The sequence below is a fragment of the Podarcis raffonei genome, chromosome 5, assembly GCF_027172205.1.
Source record: "Podarcis raffonei isolate rPodRaf1 chromosome 5, rPodRaf1.pri, whole genome shotgun sequence".
NCBI classification, from domain to species: Eukaryota; Metazoa; Chordata; class Lepidosauria; order Squamata; family Lacertidae; genus Podarcis; species Podarcis raffonei.
In genome coordinates, this window is record NC_070606.1 from 62,120,047 (window position 1) to 62,139,715 (window position 19,669).

Here is a 19,669-nt window from a genome sequence, read left to right on the forward strand (position 1 = left end):
TGGGTCCTAGCATCTGGAGCAGAAGAAAACAAGCTTGCTCCATCTGCCATGTTAGAGCCCTTTAGATATGTTAAGATGGATATCTATCTCCTCTCAGTCTCCTCTTTTCCAGGCTACCCAGCTCCCTCAACTGTTCCTCATAGGGCTTAGTTTCCAGACCTTTGATCACCTTGGTCACCCTCCTCTGCACACATGAAGCATTTCTTTATGAACAGCCAATTTTTCTGATTTTACCCCTCCCCAACCACAAAAAGAAGGAAAGTACTGGCTTTGATATCAATATTCTTTATTGTTTGACTGCCCTCTGCTGGAAATATCCAACACATTCATAAAACTGAGCTGCTGATCTTATATATACCCAAATGCAATAAACAACAGTCAAACACACAGTGCAGAGATTCCTTTCCTGTGTGAGAGAGATATTATCTTGGTGTGAGAAGGATACAATTCTTCAAACTAGTCAAGGTGAACTTATCAAGCTTTGATGAAGATACAGCAAACATTTTAAGAAAAACCTCAGTGTCTGAAGTCAGAGCTCTGTCCTGTCCAATTACGGCTCTGATCTCACCTGTTTGACTAAAGTGAGCACACAGCAGCCTATCTCCTGTAAAGCTATCAGCATCTGACTACCACAGGAAATGGTCTGCATATTTAAGGGAGTGTGGAGGGCAGTAATAAAAAGACAGGAATAATCCTTCCAGCTTTTATATTTGGTATTTTTTTCAGATACTCTTGGCTCTGACTCACTGCTTACTGGCTGGCTGGCTGGCTGGCTGCCATTTCCCAAGGCTAAAGTGCCAAGTCTGTCTACACACAGTTCTGGACATTTTCTCACTGCTCCACATCTAGCCCCACACACTATCATTCACATAATATGCATATCCAGGCTACAAGGCTATGTTTAGCTGACATTCATTTAGTTGCTCTTTATGATACACATTTGTTAACCCAGCTGAAGAACGTAATAAATACCAAAAGATACATTAAAATGCTACCAACACAGAATCTTAACAATAACTGAAGGACTACAAAACGAAAGCAAAGGTTAGTGCTTTAATTCACTATGAATACATAGCTCCTGCCAGTAGCAAGTGTCATAATATGGGGTTTTAATGCTCCATTTAATACTCCCCTTTTCCAAGGAAAGCACCATCTACAAGTACTTTAAGTAGTTCAATGTAGGAAAACATCATTAGGAGAAACTGCTGCAGGGATATCATAAAGCTGTCTGTTAGGTCATTCTGTAACCAAAGGCTACAAAAGCAACATACTGTATATAGAGAACAGCAGTGTTCTTAAAATGTATTCACTGGAAGCCAGTACGACAATCAAGATACAATAATAACCTTGTTATACAGTCCCTACTAACTTAACATCCCACTTGAGTGATTTGAAAATTCTTCAAGAGATATTAAAAGCTGAAGTAGCTAAGTCTGCTGAAAATTCAGATTGCCCCCCAAAACCTTTGTTAGTTACTTGTTAGAAATCAAAAGTCAAGTTTTTTCGCACCTTGCAAAAGCTTTCCTTCCTAGCTGGTCAGAGGCAATTCCTGTTCACCATAGATTATTAGGCAAATGTCTATTTGCAATCATAGGATGTCATAACTTAAAGTGCCTGCCCTCCCTAACCGTTGCAGATTTATGCTTTTTCATATTTTCCTTTGCCAAACTGCTGTTCATCAGCAAAATGCTATATGCCAAAAAATGTCATCTTGGCCTAGCATGGAACTTCTCTCTTCAAAATCAGAATGACCTGATCTATAGAGTGGAATTGCAAGAGAAATTATTACTGTTTTCCTATGACTTTCAGTGAGATTCAACAGATATACAGTGAGGAAATAGGAAAGGTTTGGTACAACACACTCACCACACACTTTACAGAGAAAAATACAAAACAATTTGCAGACAAGTAAATTCTGAAATAATATAGGAAGATAGAACCAATAATCTGTGGAGGATGGAATCACTCAATATTGGCACCTTGACTGTGGAATGCTCTCCTCTCACATATTTGACTAAGGTAAAGGTAAAGGTAAGTGAGGTGAGTGGGGCTGAGAGACTTCAAAGACGTGTGACTAGCCCAAGGTCACCCAGCAGCTGCATGTGGAGAAGCAGGGAATCGAACCCAGTTCACCAGATTACGAGTCCACTGCTCTTAATCACTACACCACACTGGCTCAGCAAACTCATCTTCCTACCTCCAGTGAAAACTGAAAGGGATCAAAAAGGATCATAAGTACCTCCCACAAGTCAGTCCACATAATGGCATGTCACAATCAAAGATCGGGTGCTCTACAAAAAAAACCCAGCTGCATGTGACTCAAGCAAGGGAGTGAATTGATGCACTACAGGGAAGAAGCAGAAGAACAGCTGAGCTTAACCATACCTAATTTTCCTATACCTATCTCAAATCAGTCACAGCATGGCAGAGGAGTTTCCCAAGAGTTTCACAATATCAAAGACGATAAATAAAATTAGGGAAAGTCCTAAGTGATCAGGAGAGTTTGTGCCTTCAAACTGCTACTCCTAGAAAGATAATGAGCTGAAAGTAAATGAAAGAACTGAAAAAGTGGCAGTGATGGACTCTACCTAAAAGAATGAAAGTGATAGGCTACTGGAAGTGGAACTCCCATTTTGTGAGTTCCATGAGGTATCAGGTAAGTTACAGAGATACTACTATGGCAGGTTTGAACACATCTCCTAGTTCATACTCTACACCCATGAAAAAATGGATATCTTACATAAAAGAAAAGAAAAACGTATTGGGCAGAAATCTTGAGAATTTTTATTGGTGAGATCCTGTGAATATGCAGCTTCAGGAAATTATGCAGAGAGTCCCAAACTTGGTCTGCAGAATAAGAAGATAAATGCCACTGGGGCTCTTAAAGAAACAACTGAAAATTATTATCCAATAGTCCAAAGACTTAAAAACAGGCTAAATATAGGCAAGGTTTGTGTGGTAAACATCAGTAATAGTTTGAAGAACTACTGGGAGTACAACTGAATGGTTCATGATTTGATGAACTAAAATAGAAACAAATATCAGCCCCCAAAAGGGTAACAACAGATCCTAAATTATACAGTTTAGCTTGTTTTCTGGAACTTTCCTACCAACGCATCCGGATCAAAGAAATATTTCAGGCTCAACCAGCAGACTGCTGGTTTGATTTTGTATTTAATCAACCTGCAGTTTAAGCACAAGTTTGTAAGACTGATGCTCTGTACTCAATTCCCATTCTATTCTTTTTATTCATATATTTGTGAACCGATACCCCAACCGTGTTTCCAGTCTATTCCAGGACTGAATTCACACCTACAGAACAAACTCACCTGTGCAAATGATGAGCACTCCTCCATCTCTTTTAAAGAATGCTCTTTCAAAGAAAACACCACCCAAAAAGGCTGCCAACATTCTTGTCCCCCAAAGTAAACCAATGCATTTTCCTGCATTAGACTATCTACAGGAACCTCATAGGTACACGACTTAAACATGAAAGGCTAGCAAAAAAAACCCTCTGACATAGTTGTTGGGCTGCCTCTCACACAACACAGATGCTGCTGGGGGAGAGAAAAAGCCTGTAGTTTACAGCTGCCCATCTCTGCAAGAGAGCTGCTTCTATTTATAGGCAGACAGCTTAGTAAAGACTTTGGTGGGTTTGGGCGGAAAGGGCTTGAGATAAGATCAAGATGACTTTATAGCATGTTTTCTTTTTCAAGCATTGCTGCTTTTCTTTGGCTTGATGTTCACTTCCCAGCTAGCATATTGCTCAGTCCTTTTGATACTGGTGAATGCTTCTGAGCAATGAGATCTGATGAAATGGTAACGGTTGAAAGCAACGTGACATGTTCCTTATCCTCCCTTTACAATCCTTACAAGAACTTAGAATCTATCTTCAACATCTGGTCATGTATCATTACGTGAACAGTGATCCACAGCAAATGGCTAAAGGGAGAAATCTTACTCTGCCTCCTCACTCAAAAATAAACTGTTTTATTATAGGAATTTATTCTTAAATCCCATAGCAACCAGTCAGTCATATGAAGCAATGATTATTTTAATTATCTGCATCATTACTGGGAATAAATGCATGTACCAGTCAACTAAAAGTTATAACAATTACCAGGAATTAATTTGGAATTCTATAACCTCACTTCCCTCCCAAAGGATGCAATGACTCCTTAAAAGAGGAATGAGTAGTTGCAAAGAGTTGTTCAAACTGCTTTCTTTCCCCTTGCTGGCAGCTGAGTGTCCTATGTGAACCAAAAGAGGCTGCATGGGATTTGTGCCTTCTACCACTTCCTGACAATGCTCAGGATCTATGGTGGCTTCCTTTATTTTATTATTGCAGGTCCATGAGGTCCTGCTTTCTGCCTTCTGCACAGGAGTCATCAGGATAAACTTAAACTTAATCAAGTCAGATGGCTCTGATTCAGCTGGTGGTTTTTGTAGACCCATGTACATATTACTGGCTATACACATCTTATCAACAATATCCAGTTGAGTTGCAGGACTTTGCTTATCCAGCTAATGTAGAGGCAACATTGTAGTGATAAGAGGGAGTGTTGTAGAAAGGGGGTGGCAGATTCTGTATTCCAACTGACTGCTGAAACCTATTCATTTTCCAGCCAAACACCAACCCTGAAGTCAACAACAACAAAAGGACTACTGTACTAATATCTAAATCATCATGTTTTAAGAAGAGCCTGTCCATTCAAACACGTGTGATAGATGTGTAAAATGAAACTGGGAATACACCAAAGTTGTAAATAAGCGTGTTAAAAAGTGAACATACTTCAATAAGTACTGCCTCTGGCATGCAGAGTGAGCAGCAAGCCTTCCACCTAGATGTAGAAGTGGGTGGAATCATTCAGGCAGTTGTGTGGCAATCCCTATCATTTCCAAAGGTGCAAGGAAGGCTGGGGATTGTCCTGCACCTCCAAGGTGAAGGCTCCTGAAGATCCTTAGCTACACAGGGCCAAACCAGTAATTACTTTCCACTCCCGTATTCCTGCTTTGGAGCAGGAAAGGTGTGTGGGGGGTTATTAGGCACTGTGACCTGAGGGTGCTCTGTGTACCTTTGAGCACTGGCACTCAGTAACACACATTCCACAGTGGCCTTATCTTCAAGAATGAATGGATGCCACTACAAAGCACTTCTGGGATGCCTTATGCAAAAGCAAAGACTTTTCTCCACCACCCAGCTTCTGCCACTCAGGAAAAAATTAGGGTGGATGAGCTGGAGGCTACAATTTTTGGCTTGGCCAGCAAGACCAGCCAAAACCTGTGGACCCCGAGAGCTTGGAGCTGTGCTTTGTCCTCAAAACAACCCTTTAAAGTAAATTGGCTGAGACATTGTAACTTGCACCAAGTTACCCACTGAACACTGTAACTTGGTGCTGAATTTGGGTTTTCCACATCCAAGTCCAACACTGTAGCAACTACATACACCTCACTAGCTTTCAATTGCAGTCATGAAAACAGCTTTCTTTCCCCTTTCTGCTAGCCTATGTGAACCAAGAGACAGAGGCTGCATGGGATTTGTACTCATCAACTATTTCTCAAGCTATCACTAAGTCTTCAGGCAATGAGGACCCATTACTCTAAGCATCACATAATCTTTAAAGGAGACTCACAGTCAGGATACTAACTGAAATTATGATAAGAATGTCCCTTTTTGCAGTGTGGTAAAGATCAGTTAAATATTAGATTTCAGATATGATGACATCTTGGAAGATGTACTACAGATGAAATTAATCCGGTGGCAGCTTTTTTTTGTATTTCCATATTTAATTTTTTCCATATTAAGGAATAAGGAATGAGAATGCACACTATGAGCAGGATCCAGATTAGCTATGGATGGAACACCACAAGATGGTGCACTGGAGGAGAAGCAATAATTTTTGCAGATTCCTCCTTCCCTCTGCAGACCCCTGAAAACATGCTCTGGCAAGAACAGCATGGGAGGTGGAGTTTTGGACTATAAGAGAAACTTGTCTTCCCTCCTTCCTCCAGCAGGAGCCTTCACTAAAGCTCAGTCCCTTCTGCTTTTGTTCACAGAAATGCAAGTCTGGATCCAACCCCATGTTGTTTGTGAGTTTGGAGGAATCCATTTGTGAACATAAAAATAAATAATGTCTGCTTCCAGACGACGTTTACTGTGCAATTGCTATGGCTTGTTAACTCATATTTAACAGGGGGTCCACATGATGCAGTCATCAGTCCATAAATATACATTTTCCCAGTGCTCATTCATCTTTTTTCTTATAAAAGAAAATCTGACCTTGAGTAAAGGAGTGAAATAGAAGAGCAACCTCTCTGCAGTTGTGGTCAGAAAAAATTCGGATTTTGAGCCACATTGGGAGGAGCTGACCTTGGAGTAGGTGAAATGGCATGCTGGGAAAATCCTTCCTTTCTCTATCACAAACTTTACAGTTTCAGTTACAGAGTTATTTCTTGTCCTGCAATGCACGTCATTTTCTCTGAAGAACACAATTCCAATATTACACATTTTGTAAAATAAGTAAATGTCTTGAGGTGCTTAGAACTTCAAATGGGAGAGACACTGCAAAACAAGAGGAACATGAGAATTCTGTTCTCCCCAAACCACATGTCTAGGATTAGAAAGGAGAGATTCCACTAAAAATAGCAGTGTTTACTTCTGAATAAACATGTGTAGGTTCTGGCTCTAATCCTGTAAGGCCTCTTGCCCTGTGCTGCAGGCTTTAATTTTTTGTTGCTGTTGTTAAAAATAGTTTGGAATTATGGAATTGTGCTACAGTGAGTGGCAAGGCACAAGACCAGAAAATTAGGTACATTTTTATTGGAGCACCCATGTAGCAGCAAAATATTACAACTGTCTACTGCCCATTTGAGCAATCAAAGAATATTTTAGGGGATTGTTTCCTCAATTGAAATGAAGTGTCCCCAAACTCCTTACTAGTTTGTTTTTTATGGTAGTAAGGGCATGGTTAGTAGGAACGCAGGTGGCACTGTGGTCTAAACCACAGAGCCTAGGACTTGCTGATCGGAAGGTTGGCGGTGCGAATCCCCACGACGGGGTGAGCTGTCTGTAAGCATTCATTTTTATTTCTTATGTAACATATAGCATTTATTTCTTATATAACATAAATGCTAAATATATAAATTTTCACATTTCTTTTTCAGGTGTGCAAGTTGGTGTCATAACCTTCTGAAGAGGCACCAAAACACTTTAAACTAGTCAGTGAATCCATTCTGAAGGATGTCAAGTTCCAAATGATTGTGATGTGCCCTGAAAAGATTAACTGAGCTGCACATAAGGCAGGTTCATGTAATGCAGGTGCATCTTATGCATAATGTTAATGGATGAGGAAATCACCATTAGCACATTAAACACCTGGGAGTAGAGAAACATCTTCACCTGGGGCTGAAAAAATGACAAAGTCTGCACTAGGTGGGTCTCACAGGTGAAGCATTCCACAAACCAGGGAGAAAATGGGACTACTGAAAAGGTCCTCTGTGGTTTGTTGTTATGTCTGAATTCATATACTATTAACAAATCAATTAGGATCATTGCTTTGCCTCAAAAGGCTGCTACAACAAGGAGGCAAGAGTGAACTTGTGAAGCTGGTTGCTGAGCCAGTGGGAAACAAGTGGGAAACAAGCATACAAGCAACCATGGTTTGTCTGCTACACATCTGGAAGCTCAAGCAATGGATACTTGACTATGGTTAGCACATACCACGGTTTCATATTATGCCTGCATCTGGTCATTTTTTCCACTTTCTAATCATGAATTGAAAATACGCTTCTACAGAAGAGGAACCATTTGAGAAAATCTGGAGCAAATATGACTGAATGTGTCTTTGCTTCATTAGCCCTGGTCAACAACACATACAGCAGTTTAAATAAAAGATATTGTCTGAACTACTTTGTCTCACATTTCTATTTTTAGCTAGCTGGCAACCATTTTTAAGGTCTTTATTGCTGCTGGTCCTCACCACGTCCTGTTGCACTGCAAACTACAGGTAAACCGCACTGTTAAAAATAGGACAAAGTAATGACGTAAAGAAGACTTCTTCTTAATAAAACAACACAAGCTCCAGAAAACACAGTGAATTCTAAAGCAGCAAAATACTGCAGATTGTAAAATATTATGCAACATAATTAACTAGTTTAATTTTATTTAAAAATCTGCATTAACATTTCTCATTTATACATTTTAATGCACTAAAAGTTTCATAATATTTACCTTTCCATGCAAGGGAAGTAATCATTATTCCCACATTCTAGATGGGTAATTGACCCTCTATTTTGAACCACAGCCAAGACACACTTACAGAACACGTGATCTGCATGGAGAAGATCCCTGGCCTCAAATCTATGCATCTCAGTCATGGTATGACAACATGACAACCTCAGTGAAATGGAAGCTGGCTTCTGCAACACATTGCCCATTTAAGTTAGACAAGCTCCAACATATATTGTGTTGATGCTAAAATCTTTCCTACCTCCACAGGGTTTCTCGAGAGGCTTTTCCAAATACTTGTGGGCAGCATCAGATTTCCCTTTGGAAAATGTGAAGGCAGAAATGCTTTTGAATACCAGTTGCTGGGAACCACAAGCAGAGAGAGTGCTCTAGTGCTCCAATCCTGCTTGCAGATTTCCTACAGGCATCTGGTTGGCCTCTGTGAGAACATGATGCTGGACTAGATGAGCCACTGGCATGATTCAGTAGGCTCTTTTTATGTTATTATGAAGTGTTGTATCTGATTTATTTTGTTATATTTTTATTGTCATTATACATTTGCTATGGTATTTTGTAATGTTTAGTAGTTTGTAAATATTCCAAATAATAAGTAAACTCAGCCAATGACTAAAGGGAAGTCAGGAGCAACATGGAGCCAGTGTTGTGTCTATAACTAACTTTGTACAATTAGTTCCTAAACATTCATATCAATTCACAGAAATGCTTCTCTGGTTCCTGGAACCTGGAAAACACAGAGAGCCATGGGTGTCAACTTGTAAAGTGAACTCTCTTTGGGAAAATCTGAGTCTTTGCTGATCCTTCTCCCTCCAGACCAGCTTGTGCATCAACAAAGGTCAGTAAAGACAGGAGTATGAGTAATACTAAGCAGGCTGTACTACAAAATTCAGTGTTTCATAACACCTAACACCTCTCCCAAAATCCTGTCTCTCTCTACAGGTCTGCTGGAATAGTATAGTATAGTGCATAGTGTATATACACTATACACTATATATAGTGTATAGTGCATAGTACAGCTTTTAATGTACAATGCAATATTATGCTTTTACTGAGTCTCTCTCTCTCACACAAAACTCTGTTATTAAAGTATTGTACTTCAGATTCACAGTTTTCTTTAACACAGCCAGTCTGCCTTCAGTTTACTGTTTCCATCACTAAGCAAGGCCTGGGCTTAGTCTAAAAGGATCTTAAGCAGCAATGTTACATGCTAGAGCAGGCATAGGCAAACTCGGTCCTCCAGATGTTTTGGGACTACAACTCCCATCATCCCTGACCACTAGTCCTGTTAGCTAGGGATGGTACCACCTGTTCTTTAGTGCACACTGCTAAATAACAGGAACCTTTGATTGCTTTGTGAGTGTGAATAAGAAACTAAAGTAAAAACAGAATCTTCTGGCTAGCCATGTTTCAGGCCTTCAGGATACTTTAGATCATCTTGCCAATGGTTGAAATGCAAGCAAAGCAGTGCCTTAGCACTTGAGATTTATTGCAATGAGCACTTAAACTGTAACTCACTGGATGATTTAGGAGACTAAATTCATAGCTGAGAACTAACACTATTACAATTCCAGAAACTCCTCAAGGCCAGTAATTGTTCAGAGTAACAGCAAGAACAAACCTAAGGTACCTATGTGGAAATATATGTTTAGAATATATTCTTGTGGTTTATTGGAAGCATACTGTCACGTGCATATTTCTCTTTTATTGTTCAAGATCTGTTGAACCTTCCTATATCTTTATAGCTGTGACTGAGCAGCTATAAAGCTCAAATTAACATCAGGGTTGTCCTTTTCCCTGGAATTGCCATCTTTTCTTCACTCACTTCTTACAGGGAATCCTCACAAACCACTCTCAGATTATTACATTCCACTGTTTTCTGTGTTGTTGCCCAGTGTTTTTTCAGGCCCGACTTGTGGCTTTTTCTTTTTGCAGCAGCAGCCTGTTCATCATGGACAGGCAACATGCAATTAGAGCTTTTAAGGGTGACTGTTCCTTTAAACAGAAAGCTCCCGTCTGCAGGTTCAAGCCCATTCCATTTCTACCCTGGCCAGTGTAGCTGCAGGAATAGTGCTGAATTGCCCATTTGGCCAATTTCCCAACTCCCAAAGTGTGCATTAAATTAGTGGTTTCTCACCATTCCCCACTCTTTTCTTTTCATTATAGTAAAACAGCAATACTTTACTGTAATGGAAAGAAAAGATAAAAAGCTACAATGGAAGAGAAGTCATTAATTTAACACATATTACCGTCAGGGGGTGGGGGCTAACTAAACAGGGAACAAATGAGTATTAGTCCCCAAACCACACTTCCCAGAAAGCAGTAACATGTCTGAACCAGCAAACATGAAGCTTGCCATTAGCAATGTAAAGCATCTTAGCTAGCTGAACTTAGATATGAGTAGACATTAAAGAAGTATCTTGGCCAAGATACTGGATAACATAATGCTATATTGAGTGCTGTGAAGAATCTGCCTTACTTCCACTACCACCTAATTGCAGAAACACAATTCCTCAGCAGCATTAAAGAGTTCTAGCATGGAAGCAACCCAAGTCAGTTTTGAAGAAAACCCTCAAAATGACATGCACAGTATACACATTAATCATGCATTTGTCTTCCATCTCTCATTGGAAAAGAAAAGGTGATCAAAAGCTAGAGCGGAAGTAAATGAAGAAATGTATACATAATTAAGATAGCAAGTCACAAAATAGAGCAATTGGTAATTCTAAAATTGTTATCTTGAGAATCCAGTACTGCTTAGCTAGAGGTTTTTGTTAGATTAAAGCAATGGAAGCTTAATGGCTATACACAATTTCTGTTTATAATCCTTGTACTTAAAATGTTTATATTCACATAGCACAAGCAGAGTGTTAGGGCTTTTTACAACCACATTGACGTAGGAAATGATGCAAAGCATGGCAAGTGATTAAGTGGGAATTCAGAGCGGAGTTTGGCCTTATATGAACTATGGCAAAATATAAAACGTATCCATCCATGTCATTTCTCTAATTACTGCAATTAAAACATTCTAATTTGGGAAAGGCTCATTTGTTTTTCTCACACCAATGCTTAGAGTCCAAATTTGAGACTGCTGGATCCCTCCCTATTCCTAAGGGAGTCACTCCAAATGTACTATTTAAATATGATAAAAGCATTTAAGGAAGCAGAATTTCAAATGTCCATCTTCAAACAAGGTGAAGTTCAGGAATTTTCTCCAAATGTAAATGTCATAATCAACAAAGTATAGATAGTGGCTTTCCATATAGAAAGAATTTGGCTACCTGAGGTAAAAAGCAAGTAATCAATTAACAGTTTATGATGTCATTGCCAGTGACTTTAAATCAGTACCCCAGAAGAAAATACTTCAGCATTAATACTACAATGTCAATAGTAGGCTTAACTACATGTTTTATGAGGTTTCCTCCTGTTTGTTTCCTTGTTTGATCAATACACACACACACACACACACACACACACACACACACACACACACTATGTATTCATAAGTTTGACCAATGCAGCAGAAATTAGAAGTGATTTTTCTATCTTAAACTTAAGGCTGTTTCCAGACTTAATTTAATAAAGAAAAAAATGTGTCATTCAGAAACTTAATATTGGTTGAAACCCACAGTTTCCCCACAGAGTTCTCTCCAAATATATGTTAACTACGGGGCTCTGCTCACCATTCCCTCACTAATACACTTCCATTTGCTGAATATTGTGCCTAATCAAGCAATCATCCCAGCCTTCTACTTCTAATCTGCAGCCCCATTTTGCACCAAATTTCACCTTTCCTCTCATGGCCATGCCTTCTCCTCCACCCTCCTTTTCTGCAACCCCTATCCCAGAGTCTTCCTCCTCCACACATTCTAACTACCAAGCAGCCTTTTACCTTCACCCAGTAATGAAGCCACCGTCCCCTCCTTTTCTGCAGCCCCTTTTGTATCCCTGCTTTCATCTTCACTCCCATACCTATGCCAACTCCTCTTTCCTTTTTCTACAACTCCCCCTTTGCACACACCCTTTTTCATCCCTCCTCTACAGTCATTTCTTACAGTAGGCACTACCCACATTTCCATGCCTCCTCTTTCCTCCTATTCTGGAGCCCATCAGTTTCTGCAGAAACCAAAATCAACGTTTGAAACCAAGATCAATGGTTTGTGCGTAACAAGGAAATACTAGTGGAAAGTGAAACGTGAACACTGTGCAAGTCCTTAGTTCATCCATGTAGCAGAGGGAGAGGGGTGAGCGAGCCCAAGGCTTCACTCCATCCAATTCCAAATCATGCACACAGCGCTAAACCATGCTGTTGGATTGTTGCAGTTTCCATTACCTCTGACCAAAGGCCATGCTAGTTGGGGCTGATGGGAGTTGCAGTCCAACAACATCTGGAGTGAAATAGGTTCCCCATTCCTGGTTTAGCATTATGTGTGAACCAGCTGAGTTTTTCTCCTCCTGGATGTGAAACACATTGCTGAGCCATTTCAATGTCACACGACATTGTATGATGTAATGAACCTTTACAAGACAATGATTTTTTCATCCTTCATTTTTGCTGTTATTGCTATGCAACCATAGTTGCATAGTTGCAGTACATATAACACTGCGTCAAAGATACAAGTAGCATCCAAGAAGCTTTGTAGGAAGCAAATGCTCCCAGGATGCACAATAGGGATTTTGAATGCTGGGTTCACAACTTGAAACATAACTCATTATTTGCAGACTTCTGAGAGATACCATGGGTAACTCCAATAAGATTCTATATTTTTTTCCTAGCATGGCTTCATAACCATGTTGCAACATGTAGAAATTCAGTGGTTGCAGGTTTTCCTGGCAACCAGATGCAGCAATAGGAAAAGCTTCCCTGGCTGAATTGCTGCTGGTCATTCAAAATAATCAAACCCGTGCCAGAATAACGGAAATGTTCATGAGATACACAGCAAGGACTGCAGATGCACAGTTCAAAGCACAAGATGCAACACTCTTCTAAATTTCCAAACTCATTAAGGAACAAGAGTTTTTGTGGTAGTAAAATTAAAATGGGTATGGGACACTGCAGGAAGGCCTAGGGAGGGTTAAGTGGGGACATTTAAGCAGCTCTAAGCATCCTGATGCAGCAGAGGAATCTGTGTGTGTGCACACATACAAAGTATAACAAAGACATAGGGCTAGCATCAGGACTCAGCGCTGTCAGGAAGGTGCCAAAGCCCCAACACACTTTGGGAGAGAACACGGGAATTGACCAACTCTCACTGAGGAGGAACTGCCACCTCTGACAGAAGGAAACCCCCTTGGGAGGTTTGGATCACCTTTGAATAGGTAGAGTCCCTCCTCCTTGTCTCTTTGCAGAAACACCTTATCTTCTCCACCTCTACACAGACCCCTCTGCCCCTCTGAGAGTCACTCATGACTTAAAGCAAAAATGTGACAGTTGCAAGAAGGAGCCACCTCTGCTCACTCACCTGCTCTTTTTCTAGGCTGCAGTAGAGATTGGACCCCTAAGATACCTAGAGGGTGCAGAGCTGAAGTAGCTGTTCCTTTCCACTTCACCACCCAGAAGAGGGAGAGAGAGAATAGAATTGAGCTGGACTAGACCTACCATCAAGGCAGAGTGAGGTGACACCCCTCCTTCATTCCTCCTGAGCCCCTGCCATTTCCTTCCTTCTCAGTTACCAGGGAACAAAGCTTGCTTGTTTGCTAGGCTGGATGAACACTAGGTATCCATTGTATGCTAGGTGAGCATACAATGGAGGTCACATTAGTTGCTGCCACCTGAAAGGAGCACTCACTTCTCATTATCTGCCAGCAAAGACCCCCACCTTCTCTCTCTGGAATGAGTGCTTACCATAACTTCTCACCTCCACATAACTCATTTACCTGCCCTTTTACAGCCCGGTGAGATGAGACCATTGCTCCTTACCAATGTCAGTAGTTGCTCACCTATCCAAGTGATACCTCTGTTAGGCCTAACCACAACCACCATGTTGCCCAGAGAAAGATTGTGCCTCCCCTTGATCACTGTTTCTACTCTTTCTTAAAGTCCACCTCTGCCCAGTGGAGGGCAAGATAGCAGAGACGGCCACCAACTCCACTTAGTTGCTTACACTTTGCATATGGGCTGCACCAAAGTTGGATGCACTAACTTTGGGTGACATGGCAGCTTCTTAACTTACCACCTAGATAAGGAGAGTGAAGGAGAAAGAGATGGTGCCTTGTCACCTCTCACCTGCTTACCTAGTAGCCCCTCTGGGCAATATATTTGGGATATCACTGCCACGTCAGAGAGAGATAGCGTGCAGGTAAATGGATTACTTACACGCTCTCTCTGGGTGGCTAGAGCTGAGCCCACCACACAACCCACTGAGAAAGAGAGTGAGAGACAGCATGCTCAGGTAAGAAAGCTGAGATGATGACTCCTTGCAGGGACAGTTGGCTTCACTCACTCCTCTGCCTTCTCCCTCAAGTCAGTGTGAAAGCAAGGGCTGGGCCTATACTATTTTTTATATATGCAGCTGTTTTGTATATGGTTTTTTATTGTGTGGTGAAACTGCCTCCACGGGAAGCCATTCGTAAACGAAATACATAACTATCCTGGGGCCCAATCCCAACCACTGCATTACCCAGAGAGCAAGCGCAGTCAAGCACACTGAGCGGAGGTTGGGGTGGCAGCACGGGGCCACCCACCTCTATTGGCTCCCTCCTTCTGGGTGTCGCAAAGCACGCTGCCAACCCCTGCACCACTCAAGAAGGGTGCGCTCATGCGGGAGGAGCAACAGAAGCATCTTCTCCCCCAGCCCCACCTCCACACCTTGCTCACTCAGGTGGACGAAATGCCAGGGCAGCGCAAGGACCAGCTGCTGCCTTGGCCCTTGCTCACCTGTGTGCCCTCTCGCCCTCCCTCATTGGGAGACCTAGCAACTGGGATAGATGGGAGGATGCAAGAGGTGGATGAGGGGTTCCCCACCACCACCACCACGGGCATATATATTTTTTTGCCGAAGGCCCTAATAAAACCTGCAAAGCGCAGTAGCCATTGGGGGGGGGGTTGGCATAGACCATGAGGGGAAGGGCAAAGGGCGATGGAAGTGCCACCCCTGCTGCTGACGAGAGGGCCGGGTTAGGGGGAACGCGCTGAAGGGCTGCTGGAGAGCCCAGGCCCTGCACGGCAGCGCCGTTTACCCGGGGCTGGTCTGGGGAGGAGAGAGTGGGAATGAAATGGAGGATGGGAAGAAGGCTGAGGGGAGGGGGAAGCGCATAACCACCACCACCTCCTCCTCCTCCTCTCCCCTGAAGGCCCGACCCTTACAGCGCTCACCTTCTGGCGGATCTGGCCGGACGTGGAGACCTTGCGGATGAGTTTTTGCGGGGAGCCGGGCTCTTGCTCCGGCTCGCTGTCCGACGACTCCTCAGTCGCCACCGGAGGGGCAGCGGCGGTGGCCCCGGCCTGGGGCTGCGAGGAGCCCGCCGCCGCCGCCGCCATGCTGCACCGTGAGGAGCAGGGCGGGCAGCACCACCTAGCGCCGCAAGCGCCGCGGTGCAAGCCGGCAGCCAGGGAGGAGGGAGCGCGGGCGGGCGGGGAGCTTGCTGTGGGGAGCGGAGAGGCGTCCGCAGCGGACGTGGCCGCCCTCTGGCGGGTCGGTTCTGCACTGGTCCTGAGGCGACCTCCTCAGGCCCCTAAAGTTGCTTGAAGCGAATAGAGGGGGGAGGAAAAGGGATGCGACGGCGGCAGCGTCTCGGGCGGGCTGTTAGTTCGCACGCGGGGAATTAAGAATGCGCCCCCCCCCCCGCGAGCGCAAACAGACGCCCTACTCGCCCATCTTTTGCACGGCGGGTGTACTGAGGGGTTGCTGACCATGTTAAAATATTGTCGTGTCCTCAGTGAACGTCGCAGCACATCGATCTGAATCTGGCGTAGGAGGACTCAGGGGATAAAGCCCCGCCCCATTTATTTACTTCACCCTGTCTTAAAATCTCCCTCCTGTGATAAATCATGCTCGCCTTTACAACTCAGTTCATATTAAAAACAAATATACATTAAAAAAAGACCTGGCGCATGAGGGGAAGGGGATAAAACGGACTAGAATTTGTTCTGGGTTTTCTTTTCTTTTGCTAACAGCAGCATTTTGTTTCGAACAGAAGGGAGCATTAAAAATGAAGTTATTGTACCTGTAATCTGCCACCTTATAAATATACCATATCATTTTGGTTTCAGGTACAGAGCATGTCACGACCACCTCCATTGCCCCACTGCCTTGTACACACATAGTTACAATAACTACTCTGCAAAATAGATATATGAAGGCATGGCACTGTACCCTGTGTTCATATGCTCATTACAGAACTTGTAAGTCATAATCTTTTAGCAAATAAAACCGAAAAAGCAGGCAACCTGCTTGTAGATTATTACATCCAACAACCAATACATGTTCATTTTGCAGTGTATGCAGCTATTACATATGCTGCAGGTTAGAAGTGCCTTCTGTGTAGGAATTTCACAAAGTACATGGGATTCATCAAACGACATGAAAGGGCACTTGACACAACAGGCATTGTATGGTCCACACCATGAATACCACAACTTCTGAATCGGAGACATAAACCTGAATCATAGAATTGAAGAGTTGGAAGCAGTGGTTCCCAACCTTTTTTTGCCCGTGCACCACCTAAGCATCTCTAAAATCCTGACCCCCCCCCCCAGGGTGACATATAATCCTTATTATTCAAAAAGAGAACTGCTATTTGCATGGAGGAAGCCTAAAAGGCCATTAACTGTTAATAACTCATTCTTGAATTGACCCCCTTAAAAATATAATTGCCCCCCTGTGAGGTGTGTGCCCCATGTTGGGATCCAAGGGTTTGGAAGGGTCCCAAGGGTAATCTAGTCCAACCCCCCACAATGCAGGAATCTCAACTAAAGCATCCATGACAGATGTTTATAGTGTAAACTATAGCAGCTCCCTAGTGTACATTAACCTGCTCACCTTCCCTCCAAACATAAAAAGGGAACATGGTGGCATCTGCTAGGGCTTATCAGTTGTCCCAGTTTGGCTTGCAATGCCACTTTCTCCAAACCGTGCACATCCACTCCACTCCTGACATCATATGTTGAAACCACAGCATTTCCCTTGAAACCACTGCTAAAATTGAGGTTCTCAGCTAGGGAGACCAGCATATTTATAGTACAAACAGATCAGATACAAAAACTGACATGCTGTGTTGTTGTTTTTACAAAGATTATTTTCACTCCATTTATGTGCTATTAAAAAAACAGTGCATGCACACATATAATCTGTTTTACTGGATTTTATAGATCAGGCTTGTAAGGCGCTGAATACAGTCTTGCCCTCATTCACCAGCACATACATTCTTCCAGATTCCTGCATTTTACGCACAGTAAAATACTCCATACCTCTACCTCATAAGAAATGGCTGGGAACTAGGCCCAGAATGGTTGCATTACAAGTTAAATGGCAGCAAACCTGTATTTGCCACTATATGTACATAAAGCAAGGTGCTGTGGTCAATTGTTGCTCCCTCACACACACCGACAGATGTAATGCTGATGATCAATACAAACACATGCTTATTGCTTCCAACATATTTAATATTTTTATATGAACACATACAAAATGTAATAGATGAAGCACTTTCAAGTTCTTTCTTGTAGGGTGAATGGTTTCAGTTCGTTCCTTTTTTAAAGTTCAAGCAAACAAAGTAGCACCCCCCCCCCCCAGACTTCCATATAATTCAGGGACATGGGTTTGTTATGCTAAGCAGTTTTTTATTTTCTAAACAAATAATACTGGATTCACTCCTCACGCTGCAGCTAGATGTTCATAGTGAGGCAACTGATTTAAATAAAAACCACCACCACAATCATCTCAAGTATTCTGTTTCTTTATTCTAAAAAAGGGAGGGAAGACCAGTGTTAACTGACATAAAAAAAGAAAATTCTCCTGCTGTTTAATAGAATTACTTCCCTCTGTGTTTGCCATTAGACACAAATTGAGTGGTTTCCATAGCTGGCTCAGCCTCCTTTTTCTGTCATTCATCATTTAGTGATTCTGCCTTCTCATCCTCATCTTTCAGCTGCTGGCGAGAGAACTCCTCAAACATGAGGTCACTAAGAAAAGATAAAGTCTGCTTTCAAAATTGCATTCTTCTTAGTATTTGGATACCTCTGCATTGCGAAGCTCTATTTTTCTTTGGAACGTTTAGACTAGCACACAGTCAGTGTACACTTTACATCATTTTCACACAACACAAAAATGCATTTTAGCATCTCTTGCAGTGTTCATTTATTTAGATTTTTAAGACTGCCCTTCATCCAATAAGATCCCAGGGCAGAGCACTAATAGCAGAATCAAATCGAACAGCCCTTGCCACTATATGTAGTATGTAGCATAAATAATAAAACAAAATGATTAAACCATACAACCATTCAGCAGCAGACATAAGAATGCCCACATCAAAGCTTAAACATGTCCCCCAATTGCCTGTGTGAAAAGGTTTCGCATTCTTGACTCAGCTTCAGTAAGGTTGCTGCATCATTTCCTCACAATAAGCCATTCTTTGGAGCTTAGACAGAAGTTTATCAGGGCATCCCACAGAACCCTATCTTCTAACTATAACTTAGCCATTGGGCAACTGGGGCAATATAAGACTAACAATCCAATTCTATGCATATTTCCCCTATATGTAAATCCCATTAGATTTCATGGAGCACATTCTAAGGAACAAAATGTTTGTATAGACTTTTTACAGTCCAGTTCTATGCAATGTTAAGCATGATATAATTTTGCTATTAGTTAATACATGCTTACTTGTGAGTAGGTCCTATTTACAGGTACACATATGTAGGATTCCAGCTATATAATATCTATCAACATCTTGTGAGACAATAGCTGCAAATACTTCACTCTGCTGTATCACGCAGCTGTAGCTTCTCAGTGTTTGTATGCCTTAAAATGCAGAAAGCTCTGAGCTGAATCCAGCTGAGAAACAGAATCAATTTCCATTGTTCTCATGCTGCAACTTTAATAAAATTTGTTTATGAACAAAGTCATTGCTCATGAAGGAATAAGGATTTCAGGGCAGAGTTGGCTAGAAATATAATGAAACAATACTTACTTTTCTTTTCCTGGTGCGCATTGAAAAGAAAAGTGGGAGAAAGGCTTAACTAAATACGTTGTCTTGATTTTGATTCCTTAAAGTAGTTGGCAAATATTGTAAAGTCCATTTGAAGGGGAAAATATAAGTTACAGTGCCCTCCAGGTACAACTATGCAACAGATGTGTGACCTGACAATAAGTCAGTGACCCAGGCTCCTTGGGCCATGCATAAAGCTTGGAAAGGAGAGATAACAATCTGTGCCTCTATGTGCACTGAGGTGAAAGGAGGAGAGAGAAAGAAAGAAAGTCCTATGAA

At 42.1% G+C, this 19,669-nt stretch overlaps 1 protein-coding gene across 4 annotated transcripts in view; it reads right to left on the reverse strand.

Moving 5' to 3' along the window:
* DGKD (diacylglycerol kinase delta) overlaps positions 1 to 15,754 on the reverse strand; it is a 69,233-nt gene extending 53,479 nt beyond the window's left edge. For all 4 annotated transcript variants that reach the window (XM_053389641.1, XM_053389643.1, XM_053389642.1 and 1 more), the window contains exon 1: positions 15,558 to 15,754. In XM_053389641.1, coding sequence (XP_053245616.1) covers positions 15,558 to 15,722 — 165 coding nt within the window. In that variant the 5' untranslated portion in view covers positions 15,723 to 15,754. The remainder of the gene's footprint in view (positions 1 to 15,557) is intronic.
* Between the last annotated feature and the right edge of the window lie 3,915 nt (positions 15,755 to 19,669).